Source organism: Centruroides vittatus, unplaced genomic scaffold (assembly GCF_030686945.1).
Source record: "Centruroides vittatus isolate TY-2023 unplaced genomic scaffold, ASM3068694v2 scaffold_907, whole genome shotgun sequence".
Taxonomy (NCBI): domain Eukaryota; kingdom Metazoa; phylum Arthropoda; class Arachnida; order Scorpiones; family Buthidae; genus Centruroides; species Centruroides vittatus.
This window is the reverse complement of record NW_027122720.1, coordinates 424,213-437,878: the sequence shown is the minus strand read 5'-3', so window position 1 is coordinate 437,878 and position 13,666 is coordinate 424,213. Positions and strand designations below refer to the sequence as shown.

Below are 13,666 nucleotides of genomic sequence, written 5' to 3'. Positions count from 1 at the left end.
GATCCTAAAACGAATTAGTTAGAAAACAAACGACGGACAATCTGTTAAGTTTGACATATTTAGATTTTTACAGCTACGGTGAGAAACATTTAAAATCTACAACAACCCCGTCGCATCCTTTGAGATATACTAGTGATGCGACAAAAGAGGCATTTGACATTGACCGGTATCGGCACCCTCGGGATTTGGCACGGACACACCTACCTGGACCATCTCTGATTTCATTTGTTAGCCACTCGTAGGGAGCTGCAGTATTTCACTAAGTGGATTGTTTTAAGATTTAAAAAGTAAAGAATATTTTGTTATTTTTATGTACGTTTCTTCACAAAGTTATATTTAATTATAAGTTTCATTAAAACTATATTTATACAATTGAAGAATTTTTTGTACTAGGTATATATTCGTCACACATTTTGTTTTACCAAGTAAGTTTTTCTGATAATTTTAATTTTAGCCCTTATATCGTGGCTAGTGATTCAAAAATTTATTTTAAAAAAGTTTTGGCTCGAGACCATATAATGAAAAAGAAAACATTATTAAAAGAAAAAGACCAATGCCTAAATTATATATAAATACGTCAACAAAAAATTTCGACATTTTGACGATAAAATTTATGACGAATGACGATTCTTTCGTAAAATTGAAGCAATTTGGAAATCAAAATAGAATAGAATTTAACATTGGTAGACAATATAAAATAAATATTGAAAATTATAACAAGATAATTACGATTAATAGGTATATCTAAATTAATAGATGTTATATGTTTTTTCTCAAAGCGAGAATTGGCATTTAGAGGGCGTAGGGAATTTATTGAATCTAATAACGGAGGTAATTATATTGAACTTTCTTATTTATTAAGTACGTCGGATAATCTATTAAAAATACATTTAAAGAAGTATACGGTTTTTACTGGCTTATTGAACAAGTGAATATGAATGGGCCCTGACGCGCAATTAATTGGTTGCCCCTGAAAGTCGGCTTCTTACAGAAACACAACTTCTCTATCATCAAATGTCACGGCACGCCACTGGAATATACAATAGCAATCTTATCGTTTTTTTCACATGTAGTATAGAAATTTGTAATAAGATACATAATGCAGTTATAATAAAATATTAATTTTAATTATATGAAAATAATCGCACAATATGTATTTATTTTTTAAAAAACACAAGGGAAGCAGCGCTTCCACCGCTTCCAATGACAGCATGCTATTGATACAATGCTAAATTTTAAAACCATACAATGCCTAATTCTCCAATGAAATTTTACATACCTTGATGTAATTTTCATTTAGGAAATTACTTGCAAAGTTCCATTTTCTACGTTGGATACAGTACCAATAATATTGTACAGTACATATCATCAGACAGCAGCCATATACTGTTAACACATTTTAATTCTTAAATTCTTATTAAGTTTATTATTAGATCTTATAATTTCAATACTTTCTTTAAATTTTCTACTATGACTATTATGTTCACAATATAGAATTTTTATTTATATTACAGTTAGAGTGTACAATGTTTATGAAAATATTGCTAATTTAAAACACAATAAAATTAATTCTATTGTGTTTTAAATCAAGTGCAATGATCACTCTTTTCTTTCCAGCTCTGCCTCATTTTTATCATGATAAAGCCGTGCGATGTCCTAGTATACACTATAGGCTGCACAGCCTTCTCACATCCATCCGTCTACAGGCTGCAGCCCAAATCACATACAGTGACAGCCAGAGATCAGGTGTACCTGTCAGAAATCACTACTAAATTCTAGCACTGACAGGCACACTGCCACTATCACCCTGCTTCACTGCTTGTGGAGACCCATGGATCATTTTAAAATCATTTAATGATAAGACTGGAACTTCACATGGTACCCTTTCACTAAAAGAAATCAAACTTTGGCCTCTCTCGTCTTCGTCGACTAACAATTCGGTTCTGCTCGACCACTAGCTCTACAGGTATATCAATATACGTATAGAGCAGGTGGTCGAGTTTTATCTATATCTAAAATATCTATATATAGATAAAAGTGCAGGTAAAACTAGAAAGGATATGCTATATACACAGAAAAGGAAAACAAAAGTAGAAACAGCTGCACCAGGAATTGACGAATCTTCACAATATTTTTGAATAAGTGAACGAGCAAAGTACTTTAAAAGTGATCAAGTTTTGTCTCTTTCTGCTGAAACCTCAGTCGCATGAAAGAATGAAGAATCATTCTAAAACTTAGCTTACACTGACAAATTGGAAAGCAAAAATTTTCAATATGGGGGACTGGTGGAGTGATTTACTAAACAAGAAAACTTGTTGGAAACCGTGTCACATGTATTATTCACTTCGTTTTTTTGTATTTATCAGCAATTTGCTATCAGTGGACTAACCTAAAGTTAATACATAATTTGCTTTCCTGCTTTTTTTAACAATTGCTTTAAATTTTTCTACTTCAAAGTGAATAAGTGAGAAAATAGTGCTTTAGAATATCAAAAAAAGTGACATATGAGTGGGAAATCTATTGCAAAAAATGTACAACTCAGAAACATATAAATGGAGTTAGTGTAAATCTTCCAGTCAAAACCTAATATCTGGTGCAAACCAATTATATTTTCATGGCAAACGTTTTCGGACACCTCACTGTGACCTTCCTTAAGCCTTCCTGTCTTCTTAAATGATTTACTTAAACGATTTTCGAACAATCACTATTCAAGCAATCGATTGTTCGAAAATCGTTTAAGTAAATCATTTAAGAAGACAGGAAGGCTTGAGGAAGGTCACAGTGAGGTGTCCGAAAACGTTTGCCATGAAAATATAATTGGTTTGCACCAGATATTAGGTTTTGACTGGAAGATTTACATGTAGTCCGGTGTTTTTGAGGAGTTATTATTAGGAGTTAGTGTATTTTTTTTAAATGGAAATTTATTAGTAATAATCAAAGTAACAATTCTTAAGACAGATATTCAGATTTTGGATTTGAATATTACCAAAGTTACCAAAATCATTTTAAGTTCTAGATACTACATATTTTACAATAATCTATAAATATTTATATGTAAAGATATTTTATCTACATAAAAAAAACTAGAAGATATATTACAAAAACATTTTTTCAAATAGAGGATGTATATAATTTTTATAGCATTATATGAATTATATGACAGTTAATAGAGCTACATTTCTATTTTCTTTGTGATGGATTCTCTATATGATATAGAAAACTGCATCTAGCTGCCTTAGAGCAAAACCTTAGTTATGCCACTGATTATTAAGACGGTTTTTGGGCTGCAATTTGAAAATTGTAGACTTATTAATTTCCACCGTCGTTTGTTCGTCTGTCTATCTGTCTTTAATTTCGAGAATGGAGTTAGATAGATGAAAGACAAGACTAGATAACTATATATGAACTTCTGATACAGACTGGAAGTTACATTATTTTAATTCAGAAATTTTCCCTCGAAAAATGTCGGATAGACGACCGGCACAACTCCATTCTTAAATAAAAAGTAGCGGTGGCTTGCCCTTGTACATTATAAGTTGAGATGGAGACCATATATTTTAAATTAAAAGTGTGATTAAATATTGCAGCTTGGCATTGTGACAATGTCACAATAAAGAATTGCTCATTTACATTACAAAGTTATTAAAGATTCTTTGGCAATACGAGATCTTTGCGAGTTTCGTCTTTGTAAAACTATAATCAAAAATAATTAGTTTTACGAAGACCTCCTTTCTAATTCTAGATCACTTCTGAAAAAAAGAGAAATCTAGAGTTAGAAATAGATTAATTAATGCATTAGAAACAGGTATTTTAGTATCTCTCAAAGTTTTTTTTACACTAAACTCCTATTAAATTTTTTCTTCAAATTCTATTAATGTATTTTTCTTTTATCTCTTCTATTGTTATACAATTAATGCACAGTTTTCTTTTTATCCTTTTAATATAAATAATAATAGTCTGCTACTATTAATACAAACTTTGAAGATAACAAAGTCATAGTAACCTGATATAATTTGACTTGCACTACCATTTTATAGAAAAAAGATGATTTCCCACACTCTTTGAATTACCATACATTAAAATTATATATTTAGCTAATTATTCCTGGATGTATACTTATATTGTACCTCACAAATCTTTTGTTTTATGGCTAGATGGTTGAAATGACCAAAGTATCAGCCTGTGTTCTGGGATGTAAGTTTAAATTTAGATTGGAAACTTAAAAAAGTCTTTTATCTGTTTGACAGTTACACATAAATGTATAATGATTTAATGATTATATCAAATGATAACTTGGATAAAGGATAACCTGTTGTTATGAACTTCCAAATTGATTCATAGAAAGGGTCTTCCAAAATGGATGCACCATTTTAAAATACTGTAATTAAGTTAATTATTATCCAAGAAGTATGCAATACACACCAATTGATAGAGTAACTGTCCAAGTTATATTTACCATTTTCATTAAAAGATCTTGTTGTTTACTACCTTTGAATGTGCCATAAACAAAAATGGCAACTTCACAGCGAAGAATGTGTTTTGTGTTCTACAGTTTGCAAAGTTGAAATGACTTACCATTATGTATAAGTACACATCATCATAAGTAATCTGAAGGAGCTGTATAATTGTGACTGCTGTGGAAGGAGTTACAATGGTTATGCCACAGTGAATGTAGAAGCAAGCGAGCAACTCACTAGGAATTTTTCATGTGTGGTCTATCCTCACTATCTAGCTATTGTGACCTGGTCAAATCCATGTTGGATATGGAAAAAAGGCTATCTTAATGTCCACAGGATAGAAAGAGTTAATAATAATAAGTCAAATAAATATGAAATTTAACAATAAACACTTGACAACCCAAAATTTAATTTTAAGACAGTAAAAGTTTCCTTTAACCTTTTATAAAAATAATTTATGTTGATATGATCTTAACATTTTATCTACATATTTTATAATATACCAATATATAAAATTTATATATAAAATGAAATGTTTTTTTTTATATTTTAGTTATCTCTTGCCTGACAAGAGTAAAGCTAGTAAGCAGAAAACTCCTGTTGTAAAGAAGACATCAAATCCAAAGTGGTACCATACCTTTGTATACGAAGATGTCACCTTAGACGACTTAAAAGAGAGGTGTTTGGAACTGACCTTATGGGATTATGATAAAATTACTAGCAATGACTTTTTGGGAGGAGTGAGATTAAGTCTTGGAGCAGGTACAGTCATGTTTCTCATTTAATTATTTTGGATAGTGTTGAAGATTGTTAGCAAACTTAACTGTAAACTATGTTTTGATTCATAAATGTGCATATATTTGGAAAAGTTAGAACTGATAAAACAAACTGTGCCTAGTTTTATACATGTCAAAGCATGACTAACAATTGAGTCAGTGCTAGCAACTCAATAATAATGTTTTGAGGGGACCATCCATGATGATCATTTGCTGCTAACATGGCAGTGATGTCATAACTGGCATAAGAAAGAGTAAAACAAATTGCTTGCACCCATGCTAGTGATCTTAACATTATCACCTTGACCCCACTCTCAAAATGAAGTCACAGATCCCCATTTTTTATTATATTATTGTAGATTGAACAACAATACTTTTTCCAGCAACACTATATTTTATTCAAACAAACATTTTCAATTTCTTTCATAGGCCCGCATCAAGTTTAATGTATAAACTAGAAGATTGAACTGAAAGTTCTAATTATTTTTCTTATAGCATTTTTTAAAGAATGCTGCCAAACACACAAAAATAAAAATAACTTATAAACACAATCTCGGCTTCTTCGGGCTACTAACAAACGGCAAAGACAACATCAAAACAGTTTAGCTCCAGGAATATACACAGTTCCAGTGCAAAATGATAGATTTATTCGAAGACTGACGTGTGTAGATGCGACAAACAGATCATTAACGCAAAGAATAAAAGAACATGAATATGACATTTGTAAAAATAAACACTATTGCACTGACACAAATAGCAAGCAAGCTTGAATTGTTGGCATGCCAGGACCAAGCAAAACTAATAATAAGATTTTTTCAAACCCATAAGCTAAGAGCACTAGAAGTACATGAAATATTCATTACTTTGAGAGCAGGTCATTGCATTAATAATGAAGAAAAGGAAATATTATCAAAAGTCTGGCGATCACTGGTGGATAACCTGATATGGTGTTCAGATAACATATACTCTATGTAATAAATATCAAATAAATCTGACTTACAACAAGTTATCTTAAGCTGACAACCCTTCTTTTCACTTTATTTTACATTTTTACCTTTCTTTGCCCTGTTTTTGTTTTATTCATATTATATTTGTAATTTTACCGTAGTTTTTTTCGTCATATTGGGTTCATTTTACAACGTGTTTGTCTCTGCATTGAATTTTGTAAAATTTTTATGTATATATTATGTTTAATAGCCAGTTAAAATACTTAGTTGTTCACATTCGAAATCATATTTCAAATGTTTTAAAAAAAACACTGTAAGAATGATAATTGGAAGTTTCAATTGAAATCTTGCAGCTTATACATTAAACATGATACAAGCTTATAAAAAGGGTCAAATGTTTGCTTGAATAAAATAGTACCGCTGGGAAAAGTACTTTAAGGTGTTGTCCACTGTAAATTAGTTAATTTCAATTGCTGAATGAAATTAAAAATTAAATTTATATTTATTTTTTATTGGCTTATACAAAACTCTCCATTAATTTTTATTCTATGATTACGTAAGTAAAGCTTGTCTTTATTTTGACGATATAAAATAAAATGCGTTGAAACAAATACAAAATAGGATGAAATGGAAACATGCTGTTGTAGCAGTTCTAATTCTCTCTATAGATTCCGACAAGTCGTTATCTGACTTGTCGGAATCTATAAAAATAATTGAAATAAAACAGTTGCAATATTTTAATTAATTTGCGATCTATAATTTTAACAAATTAATCAATTAATGAAAGATTTTCAAAATGTTTTACATCGCAATTAAGTATTGTACCTTATGTAAAAATTCTGCTTCTCTATACAAAGCACAAACATTTTACTTTTATTGTTTTATGTCAACCTGCCTTGCCTCAAAAATTGGGGTTGATTATCACGTACGCATTTTAAATAATAAATTTAAAAGTGTAATAAGCAGATTTGGAACGGAAATAATGTAAAATGAGGTTTGAATTATCATCTGTTAAATTTTGGATGTTGATTTTATCAACTGTAAAGTCTAAAATTGGAATTTTCTTAGAGAATTTAAACAAATGAACCAGAATACTTTATATGTTTCATTTTGTATGCAAATTAAAAAAAGAATTTAAATTCTCTTGCATTTGCAAACATTCTGTATCAGAATATTATGATGATATAATATATAATTTTTTACACAAAGAGTTATTTTTTTAAAATTTATATTAGTTGATATGCTAATAATTAACTTATCACCAAATTTTTACAGCTTTAACTAAAAGTGTTTGTTGTTTTTAATACCTTTAGGAAAATCGTGCGGTCGAGAGGTCGACTGGATGGATTCGCGCTTCGAAGAAGTGTCGTTATGGCATGCAATGTTGGAGAGGCCCAACATGTGGGTCGAGGGATGCCTTTTGCTTCGTCCCACCATGCAGCCCCGTCGGGTTTGAATTGCAGAGTTAAAAATGCAAAAGCGGATACCTCAACCGAAACAACTCTGAATTTGCAAATATGGTTTAATTGCTTCAACACTTCTTTCGTAATTATTTTTATAAAAAGATATATATACATAAATATATATATATATACACACATATATAAATATTTAGAGAGATTAATTTTTTATATAAAATGTTTTTCTAACCATAAAAATTTGACATAGTTGTTAAATTTTACATTAAACACCTCTGTGCCAAATATATAGAACAAAACATTATTCTCATACCATTTAATCTCATTTAAATTTTTGATCATTGTCACTATCAGTAATTCATAGTATTGAAACACATTTAAAAAAATATTTTACCATTATTATAAATGTCATGCAAAATTAATTACAATGATATAATGTAAAATAACTTCAGGATTAATACAGAAATTATATATTTTAAATTTTATTATCAATGCCTAGTCAGCGTGTCATAATTATGGGTTAAACTTGTATGTTATTAACAAAGTTAAGACGAAAAACATCAGTGGGGTCGTTTCATAGTATTCAAAATGGACTACATCGTCGGTTTGCTTATCTGGCTGTATCGAAGCCGCTTTATTAGGCTACGTGCTTAACAATCGATTCTAATCGATCGCTTTTACGATGCCGACGAGCGATAAAGACGATTGTTTGGACTCGTCGTCAAACGCTTGTTATAACTTCGTCGTCCATGCGAATCAGCTTTAAGTTGGCTACTTTATCAAGTATGTTAAATTTCTTTGAAAACACCTTGAGGCTAAGCCAAAAAGGATTGATATATAATTCAAGAATGCTTTTATGGTTCCTATATTTATCCTGAAGTTCTTTACACAAAGTCAAAACAGTGAAATATTTTATTGAATTACAAAGTCGAAAATAATACTAACAAAGCTGTAATTAAACCAAGAAAAATTCAGTTTAATTTCAGTATTGTTAAATAAAACTTAAGAGATTTCATTAACATTCCATTGTATGAGTGACGTGCTCATGTCTTTACAAACGTACAAATACATTTTTTTACATATATATAAAATGGAACGCAAAGTATTCTTTCGAAATGATTAAGGAACCGAATTAGATGGCAGAAAATATTTATATGCAGAGGAATGTTGATTTTTCCATTTTATATATTTGAAATTTCGCACGGTGTTGAGAGCAAGAAACCATTTTGCAAATACCATTAAATTGATGACATTTTGTTAGAAGTTTGAAACAGTATATTTTCAGTACAAAATGTTACATGTGACCATTGTTATTTTCCCTTCCTGCAATTTTAAAAGAGTGTATAGATGAAGAAGAAGGAAATTTATCCTTTTTTTTTTTCTCCGCCCAGAATAAGAAACGAAAGGCAGATATTTAAACATAAGTTCCTACGATGACGTTTTGTCAGTTATATAGATCTCTTGTACGATGCTGCCACATTTAATTCATTTAAAGGTCAACTTAAGTGTTATGTATTTGTTTTTTAAACAGTTTTCTTTTTTGTTTTCTTTCCTTCTTTGTTTTTATTTCTCTCTCGCTACTAATTTTAATGGCTTAAGATTTTTCAACTGTGTCCATTCCCAAAATATCACTTGCATATAAGCGAGCGTCAAAAATTAGTGTTAGCGCATCATCAAAACTCATATTAATAGTTGGATATTTATGCCGAGAGACACTCGTCTCTATAATTTCCTCCACGGATAACGTAACGGGGATATTTACATCAATATAAATCATTAACGTAACAACGATCGACTAGCACGCGGTTGTTTGAATTAAAATTTATCGACCGAAGATAAGTAGTGTATAGGAATTAATGAGTTTTCTGTTCGTCGGTAAGGACGATCGTAGCCAAATTAATCCTCGGCATGAATATCCACACCATTCAAATTTTAAAAACTTTTTTATCGGATTATGGAGTATTTTTTGATCTTTGTGTCTTGGTGACAATTTTTAATGTTCGAAACCTACTTATCCGTGTACGGTGTTTGATTACGCGATTACTGTATATTCCTTTTATAGTTCAAATGTCAAATAACTTTATAAAGATATGTAAAATTATACTTTTTAAACTTTTGCTAATTATTATTATTATAATTATTATTTTGCTTTCTGACACAAATGATTTTTGTTAATTACTTATTTTTAAATTGCTGCTGGTTGGCAATATACCTTATATTTTATAGATACCACACCACAAATGAAAATTGTTACAATATAATCTAGGTATGTAACTATTTAGAATATTCAAACTGGAAGATATCTTGTCAAATTGTTCTTCAGATTTCTATGTTTAATATTATGGAAATTTGGTAATGGGAAAATCTATGTTGTTCTTTCTTATTATTTCTACTATTTTTATGGGAAATATTTATGTTGTACAGATTTGTTTTTTTTTTCTTTTTATAAACTACTGTTAAATCTTGCTCATTGAGAAAATTGTATCTGTTTTCGGAGCAGTAAAGAATTTTTTTTACAAGTAAACATTCTTTTTGAGTGATTTTTATCGTAAACAAACACTTATCCATCCCAAACAAATGACGGTAACTGGTCTCGGCTTTGTTCCGACCAAAGGGCCAGCTTTCTGAAGTTTTTCGAGTGTTCTTCACGCGTCTAACTCCTAAATAGGAGGTCGTTTGTAGAGTGAAGTCCCTGGAGGCACCCTCCCTCCGCAGATCGGCCGAGCATTGCATCGCCCTCTCCCGAACATACGGTTATTCGGGATAGATACACATTGATTCTCATTGGGATTTTCATCTCGCACAGACATTATTTATTAATTATTACATTAGAAAACTGTATTTCTATTATATTTTTTTAAAACAAAACCACTCTTTAGTGACTAGAAGATTTTTACATAGATTTGGAGCATATTTCCTAGGCAGGTGACTAAGTAAGCGAGCCAACCATTCATACAAACTATATCAGTGACTTGCTGCTTGCCAAATAAACAGGGTCCTAGATACATTACCTAAATTTGCAAAGGTAGATCGGTTTCCTTTGACATAACTAAATAATTCTGTGATAATTAGTGTTTTTGGTCTGACAGAGAATTGTAAGTGCCAAATTTTTAGTTGTTTTCCTTTGCTAGTTCCCCCCCTTTTTTTTATTTAGATCTTATCTTCTCTGAGGAATCTTAGTATGTCCATTTTTGGTTTTGTCAGATTTACAATGGAAATTGGTCATGTGGTGAGGGAATGATACAACATATCTGTGTCAGCTCTGTGAAAATTTAAATGATCTGGACTCAAATCTGGAGCTTGTAGTCAGTGGCATAGCTAGGGGGTGCGGTAGGTGTGGTCTGCACTGGGCCCCAAAATCACAAGAACAAAGACCCAAAAAAATTTTTCGGGGGCCCACAAATCTGGTTCCGCACCGGGCCCAGAAAACCATAGCTACGCCACTGCTTGTAGTGTAACATGCTGGCACCTTTATACCCCTGGTACCACTGGGGTAATTTCTGTTTGTATGGATGTTAGTGTGGCATGACTTTGTTTATCCTTTTTGAAGCTTAATCATTCCTGTACTTTTGCAGGGAGATTTGTGCATTAGTGGGATTGATGCTATTAAATTTTGATGGTTAAAGGTCGAGAGGGTGGGGAGATAATGGGTGTCGTGTGTATCTCCAGTAAGGTCGGACTTAATGACGATTTTATTCATTATTAGCATTTACAATTTTTTATAAATTCTATCCTTCAAAATTAAGCATTTTTTGCAGTTTTATAATAATAGTATTAAAAGTTTTTCATAAAATCTCATAACAGATGGCACCACACCCAATTTTAAGTTTTTTTACCGGGAAAGTTAAGCAAGTCATTGCTGAATTTTTTAAACATGGCATTCTTCCAATTTGTTTTTCTTCCAACTTTTTTTATGTATCACCATTTATTCTTTTCATCATTTATGGGTCTTCCTCTTAAACTTGCCCCACCCTTTTACTTCAAATATAATTTTTTTAAATGGTAGGGCCATTTTTGTTCTATTAACATATGTCTCACTGGTGCAAAGGTAGGCTCATTTCTGTGTTTCTGTATGCTTCCTTCCCTCCTAGATGGATTGGTTGAGAGAAGCCTCCTGGTCTCCAGACCTCTACCCCCTTGATTTTTACTTTGTGGAACATCCGAAAAATGTCGTTACACTGATCCATTTCCTGCTGGACATTGGAACAATATGTGGATGTCATCTGTAATGTTTGGACACAGCTTGCATTGAAGTCCATGGAGGACAGTTCAACCATCTACTGTGACTGCTTGTGACATATTTCATACCGTTGTCCAACGCTATATCCTTATGACGTCCAGTAATGCCAAATATCTGGCACTAGTGCATTTTTGGACATATGTTAATAGGACCACTTTTGTTTTGTCCTACTAGGAATCTATTCCCAAGTTTGGAACCATCCTCTTCCATAATTATTGCTTAAAATTATACTACCCCTGGGCCTTTGTATGACGTAGTGGTGGTGGTGGTGGTGGGGTCAGGGAAGTGCAGAGATCCCTTACAGCTAGGAGGATGGCTTTTTGGTAAGAACATCCATAAAGACTATCGAAACTCAATCGAGATAAATCAGGCTACAAGAAAGCCTAAGGCCTAATCCAATGAGGCAAATGACTTGTTTGTTCCCCCAGTGGCACCATAATGGTAACTGTAGAAAAAAGTTACAGATTGTTTCAATCAAAATGAAAGAGAAACAATAAAAATTTAATGTTTTATCATTGAATCTTCAGAATGAAGATGTATTCATGCTCAATTGACATTTGTACTGGGTGTGTCTCAGGTACCTGTTTCTAACTATAACTAGTAAATGGTGTAGTCTAGATAAATTAATTAAATGTATCATATGGGAAGGTATAAAATTACCAAGTAGGTCATTTGTAAAGGACATTTCGAGGGTCATTTAGCTATCAATAGTAACAGGACTATAAGTGTGGGGTGCTTTAATCTTTTTTGTTAAAAAAATAGCTACAGGTAAGCACATATCATACTACACACCGCTCTGTTAGGGCGTGCAATGGGACACATTTGTCAGGGTGTGTCACTTTGTACATGCCCTAACGCAGTCTCTGAAGATTATTAATCATCATTGACTATTCTCCATCACTACAGAGGCCAAACTGGGGCATATTTCTACCCACCTTCCTACTGTTAACTTCATTTGACACCATTGGAAAAATTGAGAAAAAATAATAATAATAAAATAAATAATAAAAAAATCAATGTGTTCCTGAATAAATTTCTTAAATGAAGATAAATGATCATTTCTTGGTGTTAAGATGATGATAGAGCAATTAATCATCGCTGTCATTATTTATTTTAAGAGTTGAATAGATGGCTCTTGATTTTCCTAATTAAGAAGGCGCCATTAAGCCCTGATTTTACTATTGTCATTGTGTTTAATGACGATTGTTTCTTGGCTTTAATTACATTAATTAATAAGTAAGCAAAGGGAAGGGAAACGAAAATAATCGATGCTGTTTCGACCCTAACGTGACAACACGTGGAAGTCGTGCACGTTTTTTGATTTTCGTGTCAGAGTTTCGTGATGACAAGTCAGACACAACGTCCTTATCGCTTTAATGTAGAAGTTATGAATGAATTTCGTATCGACAGTTCGGTTGTTGCACCTTCACCGTTAAGAAACGATACGTAAATATATTCTTACGCAAGTGGATCGATCTTACATTCGATCCGATCGATACTATTGAATGAATTACAGTACGGAAATCGATTATCGTCTCCTGTTCTATCATACACCTGGGAGTTGAGATAATCGATACAACGAAAACAGAAACCATGTGTGTCACCGACGTAATTGCATACGAGAAGATCTGTTTCAATTTATTACTATTGTTTAAGAAGAAAAGATGCGGCCTGTATTCGTGTGTTGATGTATGAAGTTTCGAGTTGCTCGGCTTTGTTGTATTCCTGTAATGAAAGATGGTGCCTAATTGTTACTGTATATTAGCATTTGTTCAGTGGAGTATCACTTGTTTGTCTTTCGAGAGTTTTCAAAAGACTACTTAAAGTA

The 13,666-nt window shown here is 31.8% G+C and overlaps 1 protein-coding gene across 5 annotated transcripts in view; it reads left to right on the top strand.

The window, feature by feature from the left end:
- LOC136990354 (uncharacterized) overlaps positions 1-10,122 on the top strand; it is a 63,318-nt gene extending 53,196 nt beyond the window's left edge. For all 5 annotated transcript variants that reach the window (XM_067288744.1, XM_067288746.1, XM_067288747.1 and 2 more), the window contains 2 exons: positions 5,011-5,219; positions 7,494-10,122. In XM_067288744.1, the coding sequence (XP_067144845.1) occupies positions 5,011-5,219; positions 7,494-7,636 (352 nt within the window). In that variant the 3' untranslated portion in view covers positions 7,637-10,122. The remainder of the gene's footprint in view (positions 1-5,010; positions 5,220-7,493) is intronic.
- The last annotated feature ends 3,544 nt before the right edge of the window (positions 10,123-13,666 follow it).